General features: G+C 38.6%; 1 protein-coding gene across 13 annotated transcripts in view; it reads left to right on the top strand.

Annotated features, from left to right (window-relative positions):
- Herc2 (HECT and RLD domain containing E3 ubiquitin protein ligase 2) overlaps positions 1-17,984 on the top strand; it is a 183,704-nt gene that overhangs the window by 122,170 nt on the left and 43,550 nt on the right. For all 13 annotated transcript variants that reach the window (XM_048793048.1, XM_048793046.1, XM_015480325.2 and 10 more), the window contains 9 exons: positions 234-411; positions 597-678; positions 764-935; positions 1,921-2,065; positions 2,746-2,971; positions 9,758-9,929; positions 11,483-11,669; positions 12,786-12,926; positions 17,341-17,532. In XM_048793048.1, coding sequence (XP_048649005.1) covers positions 234-411; positions 597-678; positions 764-935; positions 1,921-2,065; positions 2,746-2,971; positions 9,758-9,929; positions 11,483-11,669; positions 12,786-12,926; positions 17,341-17,532 — 1,495 coding nt within the window. The remainder of the gene's footprint in view (positions 1-233; positions 412-596; positions 679-763; positions 936-1,920; positions 2,066-2,745; positions 2,972-9,757; positions 9,930-11,482; positions 11,670-12,785; positions 12,927-17,340; positions 17,533-17,984) is intronic.

Raw genomic sequence — 17,984 nt, 5'->3', positions numbered from 1 at the left:
CCAGTGCCTCACATTTGCAAGGCAAACACTTGACCACTGAGCTACAATCCCAGCCCAGAATTTTTTTAACAACATGGATGAACATATGATTTGGCTTCACATACTGTTTTAAGTTTTGATAGTGAAGTTTGTTTGCAGATCTTTTGTTGACTAAAGGTAGATTAGTGTAGATAACTTTTTTCTTTGAGAACAGGTGGATTGATTGTAGGGAGTGTAATTTGATTTTGTTTTAGGAACTGTGACAAGCCAAGACTTATAGAGGCCTTGAAAACCAAGCGCATCCGCGATATTGCCTGTGGGAGCTCACACAGTGCGGCCCTCACGTCCAGCGGGGAGCTGTATACCTGGGGCCTTGGAGAATATGGCCGGTTGGGACATGGAGATAATACAACACAGCTAAAGCCCAAAATGGTGATTATACACATTTTTGTTGCTTACAGAAAGCTTACCACCTGATGATTTTAAATGTAGATAAGCCTCAAGTCTAGGAAAGTTCATAAAGATGTGCATTATTGGCTTTTAGTCCGTGGAAAAAAATTTCCTTTACTTTCTTGGTGTCTGTGCTTGATTCTGTCTTTAAATTTGTAATTGAGTAGGTGAAAGTCCTTCTTGGTCACAGAGTAATCCAGGTTGCATGTGGAAGCAGAGATGCACAGACTCTGGCTCTCACTGATGAAGGTGAGCACCTGTTGTGGTTTTAAGTTTGAGGGTGGGTAGGAATGTATATGAAGTGCTGGCCTTAAGTAATATTTTTTAAACCTAGGTTTGGTATTTTCCTGGGGTGATGGTGACTTTGGAAAATTGGGCCGAGGAGGAAGTGAAGGATGTAACATTCCCCAGAACATTGAGAGACTAAATGGCCAGGGGGTGTGCCAAATTGAGTGTGGAGCTCAGTTCTCCTTGGCTCTCACCAAGTCAGGAGTGGTGTGGACATGGTACGTATACTACCTCACTGCTGCCAACATTTCTGTGCTTTGTAAGGCATGTGTGGGGATCCTTGACCTCACATCAGGCCCACCTTGGGTGCTCGTAAAATCATTGTATAACTTATCCTGGCATCTTTTTTTGTTATTTGTATTGAGAATAGGATTAATGATGATATTACAAGGAGAAAGTTCCTGTTATCAATGGGTCATTTTGAAAAGAATGCTAGGGAAATTTTAGCCCACTTGCCTTTCCTATTCAGTTGAGATGTCTGTGAAGTGTTTCTTCCACTTTCCTTTTTTTTTTTTTAATATATATATATTTTTTAGTTGTAGTTGGACACAATACCCTGATTTCCTTTATTTATTTATTAAAATATTTATTTTTAGTTGCACACAGTACCTGTATTTTATTTATTTTTATGTGGTGCTGAGGATCGAATCCAGAGCCCCGCGTGTGCGAGGTTGAGCTCTACCACTGAGCCACAACCCCAGCCCCTTCTTCTACTTTCTTACTATACCAAAACCCCAATGATAAAATGAGAGCAAAATAGACATTTGCATCCTTTGGTCCTAGAAATTTTATGTGTGATTCTTGCAAAAGCTTAATTTTATTACAGTGCAGCATAGTGGTGGCCAGACCAACCTTGGAAGCTGTGTTGGGCCCTAGTGCTAATCATGACCAGTAGCAGCTTGAAAAAAGTGTATATCAGATAGATCTTTGGAAGCAATGTCTGCTTTTCTGTCTCTTATATGAAAAGTCAACAATAGTAACTTAAATATTGTAAAACATTTTACATTGGTAAGGATTTTGCTAGCAGAATTAATTTTGAATTCATAGAGTATGATTTTAGATGTAAGTTCAAAGACCTTGAGTGCTGTGTGTGATGTTTCCATCAAGCTGTCTCTAAAAAAGGTGAGAGCATGAGTATTTTCTTGTGTATTGTTGCCAGACTGTAACTGTATATTAACATTCACACTGTTGGCCTCTCCTCAGGGGGAAGGGCGATTACTTCAGGCTGGGCCATGGTTCTGATGTGCATGTGCGGAAGCCACAGGTGGTGGAAGGGCTAAGAGGGAAGAAGATTGTGCATGTGGCTGTTGGGGCCCTGCATTGTCTGGCGGTCACAGACTCAGGGCAGGTAAGGATGCCAATGGCCTGTATGTTACTACCCTTCTGCAGGGTGGTTATGACATAGCACTTATCTTGCCAGAACAATTTGGAGTGGGCAACTTGGAAAAAGTCATTCCATTCTAAAATCCACATGGGAATTATCCTTGAAGGTGCTCCTCCTGCTAATAAGGTATTAGCAGTATTTTGTTAGAAAATTGATAGCTGATGGAGGAGATACATACTACATTTCAGAAATAAAGAAATAAAGTTAATACTTGATTTATTCTTATTCTGCTCCTTTGGATGCCATACTTTAAAATTCATTTATGAAAACAAAACTATTATACTTTTTTTTTTAAAAAAAGTGAATTCTATGATTATGTAAAGTCAAAAAGCCAATTACTTGAAAAATATGTATGTTGTTTTTGATCTTGACAAAATGAAGGAAAAAATGTTAACTATACTTAGTTGATGAGAGGATTCCCTGTTCTATAACAAAGTAAAATGGATAAATTGATTTGATTTATATTAAGTAAACATGCATATCTACTTGTTGACAAGCATCTTCATGCTTAAATTTTTCTTAGCTGTGGTTCCACACATGCCATTTTATAAGACTGTACCATGGCATATACTTTAAGCATTAAGTAAATCTTAAGAAAATTATCTGACATGTTGAAAACTGTATTTTTTTTTTTAATCTAACAGGTATATGCTTGGGGTGACAATGATCACGGCCAACAGGGCAATGGCACAACCACAGTTAATAGAAAGCCCACATTGGTGCAAGGCTTAGAAGGTCAAAAGATCACCCGAGTAGCTTGTGGGTCATCGCACAGTGTGGCATGGACAACTGTGGATGTAGCCACACCCTCTGTCCATGAGCCGGTCCTCTTCCAGACTGCAAGAGACCCTTTAGGTGCTTCCTATTTAGGTAACGCATTTTTTGTATCTTCTCTGTGCTTCTTCTGTAGGCTGTAGCAATATTATAGATTTCTGTAATAGTTCTGACACATTGGAGGTTGTTAACTGTATTATGAACCTGAAGGCACAAAATCTTGTGTATGCATGGGGAGGGTAGGTATCTTTACAGTGCTGAATAATCCAGCCAACAAATACTGTGTGTCTCTTTGGGCCTTTAATTTCTCTTAGCAATATTTTATAGTTTGAGTGTGCAGGTCTTGCATATCTCTTTCAAATTTATCTCAAGTGTTTCAGATTATGAGTACCATTATAACTTTTTAAAAAGATTGCTTACTCCTTGATACTGTATAGAAACATTCAAGTTGCTCCTTGCTAGCATACAGGAATATAATTAATTTTCTTCAGGGAACTTCATCTTTCTATGAATTTCTCATATGATTATTTTGTTTTCATCTTCTTTCTCTCAATGGGGGTTATATAGTGTCCACTACCATTTGCTTTTTTTAAAAAAATTTATATATGACAATGGAATGCATTACAATTCTTACTACACATATAGAGCACAATTTTTCATATCTCTGGTTGTATACATAGTATATTCACACCAATTCGTGTCTTCATACCTGTACTTTGTATAATAATGATCATCACATTCCACCACCATTAATTACCCCATGTCCCCTCCTTTCCCCTCCAACCCTTTTGCCCTATCTAGAGTTCGTCTATCCCTCCCATGCTCCCATTTGCTTTTTTATATATCTGAGTGTCATCCGGGTTCACCAGTTACTAGCTATAAAGACTGAGTAAGTTACTTAGCTTTCTTAGCTTTCCTGTGCCTTCCTTTTCTGGTGTAGATGAAGATGAGGCTCTACTTAGTCTTCTTTCAATTTATAATTGCATATTGGTGGTCTTTTCACATCACCTTGTGTGTATAACCTTTTGAAATATACTTTTTTTCACTCAGCACAATCCTCTGGAGATTCATCCAGGTTGTTGCATGTATCCAGTTTGTTCCTTAGTATTACTGAGTAGTATTTCCTGGTTTATTCACTCATTGAAGGACTTTTTTTTGATGATTTCTATTTTTGGCTATTACAAATAAACCTGTTTATGTCATCCATATCTAGGTATTTGTGTAAAAATAAGTTTGGCTTAATTGCCCAAGAGTGCAATTGCTGGATCATATGCAGAATTCATGTTTTGTTTGGTGCAAAACTTGTTTAGAGTATGCTGTTTACATTCTCACTATCAGTGGATGAATGACCCAATTTCTTCCATATTTTTACCACTATTTTTTACTTTTAGCCTTTCTGATGTCTGTATTAATTTCATTGTGGTTTTAATTTGTGTTCTCATAATGACTAATGTTAAACATCTTTTCATGCGCTTATTTACTATTTATATCTCTGGTGACATGTAGATGTGGCATTTCTAATTGGATTTTTTTCTGTCTCTGGAATATGTTTTTAGTTATTTGGTTTAGAGAGTTCTTTATATTCTAGGTGATTTTAGTCCTTTAGCAGCTCTGTGGTATGCAGATGCTTTCTCCAGGTCTATAGCTTATCTTTGCATCTTCATAGTATGAAAGTTTCTAATTTTGATATAGTCTATTTATTAAATTTTTATCTTATGGATCATATTTTTGGTATTAAGTCATAAGCATAATTTCTTTTTTCTTTTTTTTTGGTACTAGGGATTGAACACAGGAATTTTTTCTACCACTGAGCTACATCCCCAGCCCTTTTAATTTTATTTTTGAAATTTTGAGACTGGTCTCATTTAGTTGCAGAGAATGGCCTTAAACTTGTGATCCTGCTGCCTCAGCTGAGTGGCTGAGATTACAGGTGTGCATCATCACATCCAGCTCCTAAGTATACTTTAAAAAGGGTTTTCTCCTGTGTTCTTTTTTAGATTTATAGTTTTATGTTTTATACGTAAGTAATGGGCTTTCTATAAAGTATGAAATTTAGATTGAGTTTTTTTTTTTTTTAACTTACTTGAGTCCATTTGTTGAAAAGCTGGCTTTCCTCCACAGAATTGCTTTGACATATTTGTTAAAAATCATTTGGGTGGGCTGGGGTTGTGGCTCAGTGATAGAATGCTTGCCTAGCACATGCGAGGCCCTGGGTTTGATCCTCAGCACCAAATAAAAATAAATAAATAAAGGTATTATGTCCAACTATAACTAAAAAAATATCAGTTGCACATATTTGTGTGGATGTATTTTTGGGATCTCTATTTTATTCTACTGATTGTTATGTAAGTACCACACAGTCATAATTTTATTAACTTTATACTAATTTTTAAAATTGAATAGACTGTTCCCCTTATTCTGAACTCTTTCAAAATTGTTTTAGCTATTCTAATTCCTTTGCCTTTCCATATAAATTTTAGAGTAATCTTGCCTATATATCTAAAAACTCTTGCTGGAATTTTGATAGAAATTGCATTACATCTGCATATCAGCTTGGGTAGGATGGGCATCTGTTCTTTGCAAAGTTTTCCAATCCTCAAACATGGTATGAGTTTGATTTATTTAGTTCTCTTTTGATTTCTTTTATATTTGTTTTGTAGTTTGTATCTGTTCTCAGAGCTCCTCGCTAAATTGGGATTCTAGTACTAGAGTAGCTATCAATCTTGCTATAATGGGAGATAAAGGGAGCTGGTACAGATGTGTATAGATGTGAACAGTGTGTACCTTTCACAGGATGCTTTTTTTAGCTGGCAGATGGACTAATGTCTGGTTGTCCAGCTTGCAACCAGAAGATTTCTCACGTGGAAATTTGTGCTGGCAGACATCCCTGTGACTCTTGTGTCTGTGTCTGGTTTATGCCTGACCTACCATCACTCATGCGGGGAGAACTGAAACAGCCCCTGGTTATTTGAATGGAGGGAGCAATTTAATACACCACCATAATAGAAAACAAGTTCAAAGATTTTTACTTTCAGATCCTGGGCAAGGAGGGCATGATGAGTTGGGAGGTCAGTCTTCTAGTCTCTGGGTCACAGGAGGCAGAAATAAAGAGTGAGAAAGAAGGAGAGAGAAAGAGAATACACAGAACAACTAGTAGTGCAAATAAGGGAATAGAGTGTGGGTCACTTTAAGTTTGTGGGCACGTACCTGAATGGTTGGTTTAAAGGAAGTGCAGGCAGGAAAAGTGGAGCCCAGACTCCTATGCCTCTGGGAGAGATGCCTCTCAGTTCTTATTTTTGGTCACAGGCTTGAGTAACTTGGGTATAATGTTCTACTTATAATGCCTAGGCAGCATTTTAAAATTGATGGACCTTTATTTTATTCATTTATTTATATGTGGTGCTGAGAATCGAACCCAGTGCCTCACACATGCTAGGCAAGTGCTCTACCACTGAGCCACAATCCCAGCCCCCTAGGCAGCAATTTTTGCTGTGCCCTTCTAAGTACAGTAGCATAGTATGTAAGTTCTGTATGTGTTTTGTTATGTTTATCACCTCTTTCTCTCTCTTTCTTTCTTTCTCTCTCTCAAGATTATGCCTGGTCTGGTGGCACATACCTGTAATTCCAGTTACTCAGGAGGCCTAGGCAGGAAGATCATAAGTTCAAGGCCAGCCACTTGGTGAGGCCCTAAGCAACTTAGCAAGACCCTGTTTCAAAATAAAATGGGCTGAAGATATGGCTCAGTGGTAAAGCACCCCTGTGTTCAATCCCCAGTACAACCCCCTCCCCAAATGTTTGTTATGGAATTTTTATTAAATTTGATTAATTTTTGTGGTAGGGATGGAAACCAGGGCCTCACACATGCAGTGCAAACATACTGCCACTGAGTTACATCCCCAGCCCTGTGTTTGTAATCTTGTTTTCTATTAATACAGAGAAGTGCAATTTTTGTACAATTTTAATATTACCCTGTGATTTTCGAGGATTGAACTCAGGGGCACTTGATCACTGAGCCTTATCCGCAGCCCATTTTTGTATTTTATTTAGAGACAGGGTCTTTGAATATTGAATATTAAATAATGAGTTTCTTAGTGCCTTGCTTTTGCTGAGGCTGGCTTTGAACTCACAATCCTCCTGCCTCAGCCTCTTGAGCTGCTGGGATTATAGGCTTGTGCCACCACGCCCAGCAAGACCTTGGACTTTTCTGTATAGACATTGGTGTCATTTTTAAGTAGAGGCAGTTATTCATATAATTTTCTTTTTCTTGCCTTTTACATTAGCTAGAATACTTAGGACTGTTAAAGAAGAGTGGCAAGAGCTGGTATGCTTGATGTATTCATAATCTTAGAGGAAAAGCATTTAGTCTCCCACCACAAAGGATATTAGCTCCAAGATTTCTTGTAGACGCTTTTTATCAAGTTAAGAAAGGTCTCCTGTCTTCCTAGACAGCTGAGAGTTTTTTTTTCACTAATGAATGCTGAGTTCCATCATGGCTTTTCTCTATTGATATAATCATGGACTTTCTTCTTTAATGCATTGATAGGTAGATTGCATTGATTTTTGAATATTGAGCCAGTGTTGCACACCTGGAATAAACACTACTTGATTTTTACTTTTTGTTTAATTTTCCCTGTTTTTCTCTTATCTTTTTTATTGGTTTCTGGTCTCCATTAGTTTCTAATTTCTGTTTGCTTTAGGTTTATTTTGTTGTTGTTGTTTTAGGTAGGGCCTATAGATAACTGTATGAGACCTTTCTTAAAAAAAAAAAAAAAATCTTTTGGTACTAGGGATTGAACCCAGGGCCAAGTATAGCCCAACTCTAGGCTATACCCCCAGCCCTTTTTATTTTGAGATAGGGTCTTGCTAAGTTGCCCACACTGGCATAGAACCTAATAATTATTCTGCCTCAACCTCCTGAATAGCTGGGATTATGGGTGTGAGCTACTGTGCCTGGATGATTTGAGACCTTTCCTTCTTTTAATGTAAACTTTTAGTGTTATAAATTTTCCTCTCAACACTGCTTTAGCACATCTTGAAAATTTTGTTAGGTTTCATTTTCTTTTTCATTCAGGTTTATATAGTATGTCAATATTGTATATATTAATAAAATGTTATAATGTATATAATGCAGTATAATATAAATTATGAATTATGTTAACATTAATATAAAGAAGTTAAGAACTTTTACATTCCTGTTGATAAGTAATGTTGGTCTGTACTGTTTATTGTAATGTCTGTCTAGCTTTGATATCAGGATAATGCTGGCCTCATAGATTGGGATGTCTGGTATTCCCTTCTTTTCAGTTATCTTTTAAATTTGTGTAGAATTATTATTTCAGGAGAATTCATCAGTAAAGACAGCCAGGCCTAGAGTTTTCTGTGTGTGTGTGTGTGTATGTATGTATATGTTTGTGTAATTTTTTAACTATAAATTTTATTGCTTTAATAAATACTTATTTTCTAGTAGGATTTGTGTCTTTGACATAAATTGTCCATTTTATCTTACTTGTTGAATTTACTGGCATAAAGTTGATCTCAGTATGTGCTTATTTCCTTTTTAAAGTTAATGGAATCTATAGTGATACAATTTCTTGTTTCTTATATTGTTCTCAAAGAACAAGTCTGTGCTTTACTGATTTTTCTGTTTTCTTTTTTTTTTTTTTGTATTTTCTTGCCATTCCACCTACATGATAATGTTTGATCAAATGCCATATATCATGAATTGTGTCTTTGATGTTTTCGGAGATTTTTAAGTTTAAAAAAATTTTTTAGTTGTAAATAAACACAATATTATTTTTATTTGTTATTTTTATGTGGTGCTGAGGATCAAACCCAGTGCCTCACATATGCCAGGCAATTGCTCTACCACTGAGTCACAACCCCAGCCCTGTATCTATAAATCTTGAGCTTTAATATGGTTAAGTTACTCTGAAGCCATTTGACTCTGTTTTGACCTGGGTTTAGATTTGGTAGTTTAAGATGGAGCTAATTATTCCCTACCATGGGGACAGAGAGTTTTCTGAGTACTCTTCCCATGCCTTGTGGACTGTGAGGTCTTCCAGTCTGGCTGATGGGAATAACGGCTACTCTGGGCCTTGCATGTTTGATGGGTACTGTGCCTCTACTCCTTTCAGGTGTTTTTAAAATTTGACTTGTGTAGTTTTTTACATGTTTCCATCAGCTTCCGTTGAATCCTTGACTCGGGTGGGGGAAGGTACCTGCACATTCCCTGGGCTCTTTGGAACACTCACTTTCTCTAGTCCTGACCTCTAGCCTCTGGCCATGTTGTCCTGCCTGGTTTCTGACTCCCCATTCTTCATTCAGGGAAACCCACCAGGCCTTCCTTGCCTGACTCTGCTCAGGGTAGTGAGTTGGGATGTATGTCTCATAAGACAGTGTAGTGGTACACAGCATCTCTCTTTGTCATTTTGGATTATTTTTTGTCTTTTTTTTCTGGGAGGGGGGTCTTGCTTTGTAGAAGGAAGTACATATAGGTAGTTAAGATAGCATTTTCACAGCTTATGTGTATATAATGCATGTTTTAAAAGTTTTTTTTATAGCTTTTTTGTAGTTCTAGTGAACATTTACTAAAATAGTTTCTTTATTTTATTTCATTTTTTTTTTAATGTTGTGCTAAGGATCAAACCCAGTGCCTCACACTGTATCACTTAGCCACAACCCCAGCCCCCTGAAAATGGTTTCTTTATAGAAGTACTGATAATCATTATTTTATCTGAAAAGACTGTGAGCCTAATACATACTCTATGAAATAGCAAAAATATAGATTTTTATGTTTTGGAACTAGTCTAAAAGGCCAAACTATAGAAACAGAGCAAATAATAACCTTAAAATAGAATACATATTTTTATTTTTATTTTTCAGGCGTGCCTTCAGATGCTGATTCTTCTGCTACCAGTAATAAAATAAGTGGTGCAAATAATTCTAAGCCAAATCGCCCTTCTCTTGCCAAGATTCTCCTCTCATTGGATGGAAACCTGGCCAAACAGCAGGCCTTATCACATATCCTTACAGCACTGCAAATCATGTATGCCAGGTAGGCTTGTATGCTAAATTTTGAAATTCTATAACTGTGTAGGCGTTGTGTTTTTGTCATATTTTGATTGACTGAATGTCTCCAAGAATATTGTGTTATTATTTTTAAGTGCTGTGAGTTGAAGGCACATATCCTTTGATGGCATCTTTATGCTTATTTTAATGGGTATTGAAATAGGAATCAGAAAACCAAGTTAAAGAACATTTTCATTTTTGTATTTTATTTTGGTCAGTAAACTCTTAGCATTAATATTTGTGGGAGAGAAAAAATTAACTATAATTTACAGTGATGTTTAAGACAGTGTCACTCACTTAGTAAGGCAGAGTTTTGATACTACTTTTACAGAATTTTTCTATTGTTTTCTTATAGCATATATTAGTCAGCTTTGCATCATTATAACAGAATCATAAGAGAAAAGGTTTATTTTGGCTCACAGTTTTGAAGTTTCCAGCCCATGATTAGTTATCCCCATTACTTTGGGTCTGTGGCAAGGTAGCACATCATGGTGGGCACAAGCAGCAGAAGAAAAGCCACTCACCTCTTGACCAGGAGTTGAAAAGAAAAGGAGAAAGGGACCAGGGTCTCCTATCTCACTCAGGGGCATACCCCCAGTGGCCTAAACGCCTCCCACTAGGCTTTACCTCTTCAAGAATCCTTCATCTCCCAATAGTACCACCCTGGGGACCAAGCCTTTAACACATGGGCCTTTGGTAGACATTCAAGATGCAATCCATAGAATAGCCTGAGTGAATTGCCTATCTCTAAATGTATTATTGGGAGTGGAACTCGCAAGATGTACTTACGTAGGAACATGAGCTTTAGAACAAAGCCAGTCATTGAGAGGACATTTAGTCCTTGCTACCTGGTATGTGGCAGGCTTTCAGTAAACACAAACATTCTTTTATATATATTTGAGAGAGAGAGAGAGAGAATTTTTAATATTTATTTTTTAGTTTTTCGGCGGACACAACATCTTTGTTTGTATGTGGTGCTGAGGATCGAACCCGGGCCGCACGCATGCCAGGCGAGTGCGCTACTGCTTGAGCCACATCCCCAGCCCAAACACAAACATTCTTGATATTCAATTATCCAGTCTGTAGTCTCTAACAGCAACCCAAAAGGGTTTCCCAGGGTGAATCAGAGGCTTATTCTGGTCTGGTTTTTACATTTGGAAGTCTTTCACTTGTCCTTACCATGGTTATTCAAGTAAATGCTACTTAACAGTAAGTATACATTCTGAGGTAATATCATAAGAAGTATAGTTATGCACATTAAGCTGGCTAGGACATTACCATGCAATACAGTCCTATGAGATATATGTAGTTCATCGTTGACTGAAAGGTTGTTTTGTGGTATGTGGCTATAAATAAGATCTGGCCATAATAAGATTTTAGCTTATAGAGAATGGGTACCTGGTAATGATGTTTTTGTGAAATTCTTTATATATGTCCTATAAAAACAAGGATGTGTTTCAGGGAGTGATCATTCCACTTTGTTCATCCTGTCATATGTGGCAGGCACCTCATTGCAGGCCTGGCTTTCTGTTCTGACAGGGATGCAGTGGTTGGGGCCCTGATGCCAGCTGGCATGATTGCCCCGGTGGAGTGTCCCTCATTCTCCTCCTCAGCACCCACTTCCGATGCCTCTGCCATGGCCAGTCCCATAAATGGAGAGGAATGCATGCTGGCTATTGACATTGAAGACAGATTGAGTCCAAATCCATGGCAAGAAAAGAGAGAGGTAAAAGTAAATCTGAACACCATATTAGATCAGAAAGAAAAAGTTAACTTCTTTGTGTCTAGTATAATGTGTCATTTTTTTCACTTAATTTTTGCTGTTTTTGATTTTGATCTTGAATTAGGAAAAAAATATGCTTATGAATGAGCTTTCCTAGTGTTGAAATGCAAATAGTTTATTCTTTTTTAAAAAATCATTAAATACAGCTTTGAAACCTTAAAGGTCTTGTAACTTATTTGGAGAAAGTATACCTCATGAAGAGAGGTGAGTTCATTTTAGTCTGAGTCATATGACCTGCTATTGAATATTAATAGGTTTTCCTGGAAATAAGAATGTGGTTGACTATGCAGGTCTGCTTCAGGCCCACTGGTGGGTGGTAGCCGATGTGTGGTGTGAGCACTGTGTGGCCTTTGTAAAATCTGGAACATTCCAAATGGCCCCCAATAGTTTTTTTTTTTTTTTCCCCTGGGGGGGGCAGTATTGGGGATGGAACTCAGGGGCACTCAACCATTGAGCCACATCCCCAGCTCTATTCTGTATTTTATTTAGAGATAGGGTCTCACTGAGTTGCTCAGTGCCTCGCTGTTGCTGAGGCTGGCTTAGAAATTGTGATTCCTTTGCTGCAGTTTTCAGAGCTGATAGGATATAGGCTTGTGCCATCATGCCTGGCCCCCAGTAGCTTTTTTGGAGGCGGGTGCGCAGGGTGGGAACTGGGGATTGAACTCAGGGGCACTTGACCACTGAGCCTCATTCCCAGCCCTATTTTGTATTTTACTTAGAGACAGGGTCTCATTGAGTTGCTCAGCACCTTGCTTTTGCTGACGCTGGCTTTGAACTCGTGATCCTCCTGTCTCAGCCTGGCTCCCGGTAGCTTTTTGTTGTTGTTGTTGTTGTTTTAGTTGGACACAATATCTTTATTTTATTTATTTTATGTGGTGCTGAGAATTGAACCCAGTGCCTCACACATGCTAGGCAAGCGCTCTACCATTAAGCCACAACCCCAGGCCCCCCCCCCCCCCCCCAGGAGCTTTTTGAGAAGACATCTTTAGGCTTGTGTAAAAGACTGCTGTTGCTGAGCTTTTCTACTTAAACTTTCTCTCTGGTGTATTCTCCATTTAGATTGTCTGCTCTGAGGATGCTGTGACTCCCTCTGCAGTGACCCCATCTGCTCCCTCAGCCTCCTCTAGGCCATTTATCCCAGTGACAGATGACCCAGGAGCTGCCAGCATCATTGCAGAAACCATGACTAAAACCAAAGAGGTCAGGAAGTCATCTTTAACTTCTTAATTTGAAATAATCTTAAATGTATAAAACAGTAACAGAAATAATATTTAGAGATAAAACATGGGGCACCCACCTAGGTTCTCAAGTTGTGTTGAGAGCTATGGCAGGTCAGAATGACGCCTGGCATTTGCCAGGGGGAATGTTTGAAAGGTGATGCCAGCGAACCATTGAGATGATGATTTGAGTTAAGCTATATATAATTGCTGTGATGCTGGATTGATTGTATTGTATATTTGACCTTTACTGTCGGGCAATGGGTCGGCTCTTGCTGCCTAGGGCGCCCACTACTTTGGAGTTCTCTCGGGGATTTCCGGAGAGTTCCCATTGGTTGGGGAAGTACTGGAGGAGGGATTTCCGGAGGAGGGATTTCCGGTTGGTGTGTGGTGGTCCTGGGAGAGGGCAGCGTAGGTGGCGTTGGCGGAAAAGCGCTTGTGCAGTGCCGGTGAGAGTTGAAATAAAGTAGTTGCTGTTTGAACTTACAAAGCTTTGTGGCGGCTTGGTTGTTCGTGCCCAGCCAGACTGCAGCAAAGTTGCTGGCTATATTTTGAATCATTTATGGAAGTGCTAGGACATAAAGCTTATCATTTCCTAGTGTATTTCTTGAGTATCGGGACATCAAAAGTGACCCAGGTTCTCTTCTAATTCACAGACCTATTCAGCTGGTGTTCATTGTCCTGATACTGTCTTCCTAGGTCTAGCATCCAGCCTACAATTTTGTACTATCTTGTTAATCTTTAATACAGGACAATTCTAAAATACTTCATTTTGACAGAACCACCACAGGAATGATCAGAGTTGCATCGTAGATTTGCTGCTTCTCTGATGATGTAACTATTATCCCTTGGCTAAGCATTTCTCCAGTGGAAGTTAGTGTGTTATTAAGTACTTCTGAGGATATACTTTGAGACTCTGTAGATATCGTTCCTCCTCATATTTTATTCACTAGTAATTTGGAATGCATTAATGATTCTAGCTGAACTTATTATTAATGACTATGGTGGTTGTCTTGTGATCATTTTTCAAATTTCTCATTTCTTACAAGATATAATTGTTACTCTTCTTCTGTAAGGGAGAGCTTTCCCTTCTCATTGTCTGTTTAACTTCTGTCATCTACCTACCAACCTACCTACTTACCCACTTTACCTACCTGTTATATTGGTATAGACTCATGGATTCCCATTTTATTCAAATATTGACATTTGTTGCTATCATCATTTGTCCCAGACTGGCCATACCTTTTGGGCTGGTTTCTTTGACATTCTGAGGTGTCCCTATAATCCTTTGACCTTTTCCTTACTTTCTGGCAATAGTGTGTTCCATGTTCATCATATATATATATATATATACATATATATATATATATATATATATACACATATACACACACACATACATACATACATATATATATAAAAAAGGGGTAGGTACAGGGATTGAACCCAGGGGAGCTTAACCACTGAGCCACATCCCCAGCCCCTTTAAAATATATTTTGATTTAGAGACAGGGTCTTACTGAGTTACCTAGGGCCCTGCTAAGTTGCTGCAGCTGGTTTTGAATTCGTGATCCTCCTACCTCAGCTGCCCAAGCTGCTGGGATTATAGACATGTGCCACCACGCCTGGCTCTATACTCATCTTGCACCTGCTCTGCCCCTGCCCTGGAATTGGCCATTGTTCTAAAGAGTCCTGGTTCTTTTTAGTGGAACACAAGATTTGGAAATCAAGATTGAGGTGATTGGTTACTGGGTGTTTTTGTTTTGGCCCTTTTAGCAGTTAAATATATGTGTGTGTGAGTATTTATTTCTTTTACATCTTACCTGTGTAACAAAAGCTGATTCAAATCAATACTTTGAGTTCTAGTCCAACACCAGAGTTTCTTACCCTCCTTTCTATATTCTCTGGTGTCTAATCCTTTTATATGTTACTGGATTTGGTTCTACCATATTATTGGGGAGTTTTGCATCTATATTCATAAGGGCTACTGATTGGTAATTGTCTTGTGGTTTCTGTTTCTGGTTTGGATAAAAAGTTTGTGAAGAATTGGTGTTAATTCTTGGTGGAATTTTTGTCTTTTGCTGATATGTTCCCATCCTTCTTTAAGCATTTCCTTGGTTCCTGACACAGCAGAAATTTCCAGGTTTAATAAGATGTTTTATTCTTTAGTTTAGGAATCACCTATCTTCCAAGGAAGTCCTTGCTTTTTACTAATTAGAGAATGTTATTTAGAAGCCAAGAGTTGGGCTCTTCATGAGCTCATTGCTATTGGGATGATAGCTAGGGAATAAATGTGTGTGTGTGTGTGTGTGTGTGTGTGTGTGTGTGTAATACTGGTTCACACCACTACAATTGATTTGCATCTAACTAGGATTTATTTTAGTTTTCACTCTTTTTTTGTATTTATGACTCTTATCTCTGAAAGTAAGGAACCAGGCTCTTGTCATTTACAAGCTATTTACTTGTGGTTTGGTCTCCTTAGATAACCAGTCTTCCATTTTGACTGCCACCCATCCCCTTTTGGGTACCTTTCTTTCTCTGAATAGCCTCTGGTGCTCAAAACCAGTCTGTCCTTCCTGGGGACCACCTCTTCATGCTACTTGACCTGTGGTCCTAACCCTACCTCCATGCTGGCTTGTCTAAACTATGGTACCTTCCTCACTTGACTCTGCCACACCAGGTACCATATCTGTGGATACCCTGCCCAGCCCCACACCAGGGTGCCCTACCATGCTTGCACACTCTCTCTTGCCCGCCAACCTTGGAGAAAAACAAGCATTATTTTCAATTACATTTGGAACCCTTTATGGCAGAAAATAAGTTTTATGGAAATTATTCAGAACCATCTGTGGTAATAATCTCTGGAATCAACTTCTGATTTCTGAAAGTCTCCTGGAATTGAGGGTTTAACACAGAAATTATTTTAAAGAAGGCACAATTTTTGCTTTAGGTAGAAGGATAATACTTTTTTTCCCTGCAAATTTATTTATGAAACACAGGTGTTGTCCAGGTTATACCTCTAAATTCCTTTTGTTTTCATTTTGATGTGTCTCATAAATTATGGTGAAGTAATTTTCATTTTAGTATTGGGCTGTGATTCATGTTTAAGGATATGCTGCTAGTACTTTGCCTTTTTATCAGTTCCTCTAGGCATATTTTCTATTTTTTTAAACATCCCCACCCAAGGAGAAAAAGGATACATTTCAATTTCAAGACTGAAGATATTATATATAATATATTCCCCTGGATGCTTTTGCTGTGCTTCAGTGAGTCATATTCTGGAATTTCATCATTTCTAATGAATTTCACTTGCTTACTTCCTGGATCTCCATGCAAAGGTCTGCTCTCTAAAGGAAGAATCTTGTCCCAGCCCATAGTGTCCAGAGCACATCACATTCCCCTTAGGGTTCTTCGTGTAGGGCTGTGTTTTTCTGGCTCATTTCTGTTTCTGAAAAGAATTGTGCTATATTTCCTGAGGTTCAGGAAGCAGGAGAGAAGAGGCACTTCTCTGGCTCTTTCTTTCTAGGTGAGCGTGACTCTACCTGGGGAGCATGAAGGGTTAGTTCCTACCTCTGTTCTACACAGGGTCATAGCGTTTCCCACTCTAGGGCCAGAAGCTGTGGATGCCCCAGCTTTGATGACTTGACTTGTCCCTTTCCATGAGTCTAGCCCTAGACTTACCTCCAGGAGGTTCTTGTACACTGGACAAGGCAGGTGGGGCAGCTGACCTGGGTGAGGCGCCTCACATGGTGGGGACTTGGGATAGGACACTGATGCTGGGGAAATAGCTCACAGCAAACAAGTGTGTTCCTTTACTCTGCTAAAAAAGAGAAAATGTGAATTATTACAGCTGCAATGTGTTTAAGCTGGTAGTAGGAGAGGCAAGTAAAAGAGAAATAGTAAAAAAGAGAAGACTTTTACATATTATCTTTTCCAAAGAATCCAAGGAGCAGAAGATTATAGATAATGTGTTACATGGAGAAGAGTCTGGAAAGCATTATGGAGAGATTCAAGACAAAGATATGTAAAGTTATAGTGTAAAATTTAGTGGATAGAAGATCACCAAGCATATCTGATGGGTAAGGAATAGGTTTCAATTGGTGCAACTTCATTCCTGGTCTTCTCCTATAATGTCTATCAATGACACAGTAGTAAGCTGCCGTTTCGTTATAGTTTAAGGTATTTCGCTTTGAGAGATTGTATTGGTGATATTGTAAAACAGTTAATTAGTCTTGAAAACCTAGTACATGGAATGTATTAAGGACCTGCTATTTCTTAATTTGGTTTTTTATGCCTCTACCTTACTGGTAGTCACATGTCCTTTCAGTTCATGGGTAAACAGGTGAATCTACTGAATATTATTTCTCATTTTAATTGTTGGATGTCATTTAATTTAGGATGTTGAAAGCCAAAATAAAACATCAGGCCCAGAGCCTCAGTCCTTGGATGAGTTCACCAGTCTTCTGATCGCAGATGACACCCGTGTGGTGGTGGACCTGCTCAAGCTGTCAGTGTGCAGCCGAGCAGGGGACAGGGGCCGGGATGTCCTTTCAGCCGTGCTGTCTGGCATGGGCACTGCCTACCCACAGGTGAGTGATGGGGAATATTGGGGGCTGCCTGCTCCATCTCCCTTCTCCATTCAGGCCAGCCTCCTTTGCAGGGGACACACAGCTGTTTTTCATGCATGCTTTTATGCTAGATTCATCCTAGTAGATGTCAGTTTAGAAGTACTTCTTTAAATTACAAGATCCCATCATTTCCCCAGTGCTATCTTTTACCTGTTTCAGAAATGGATTGTGTGTCTTGTTTTTAATGATTTGTAGAATTTATTAAGTAAGTCCCTTAAATAAGTTTTTGCAGTTTTCCTTTTTTTTTCTAATTTTTTTTTTTTTTTCCAATTTTTTATTGTGGGTTGTTCAAAACATTACAAATTTCTTGACATATCATATTCCACACTTTGATTCAAGTGGGTTATGAACTCCCACCTTCACCCCATACACAGATTGCAGAATCACATCAGTTACACATCCATTGATTTACA

The sequence above is a fragment of the Marmota marmota genome, unplaced genomic scaffold (assembly GCF_001458135.2).
Source record: "Marmota marmota marmota unplaced genomic scaffold, marMar, whole genome shotgun sequence".
Taxonomy (NCBI): domain Eukaryota; kingdom Metazoa; phylum Chordata; class Mammalia; order Rodentia; family Sciuridae; genus Marmota; species Marmota marmota.
Note: the sequence above shows the minus strand (reverse complement) of the source record. Positions and strands in the feature narration are given on the sequence as shown.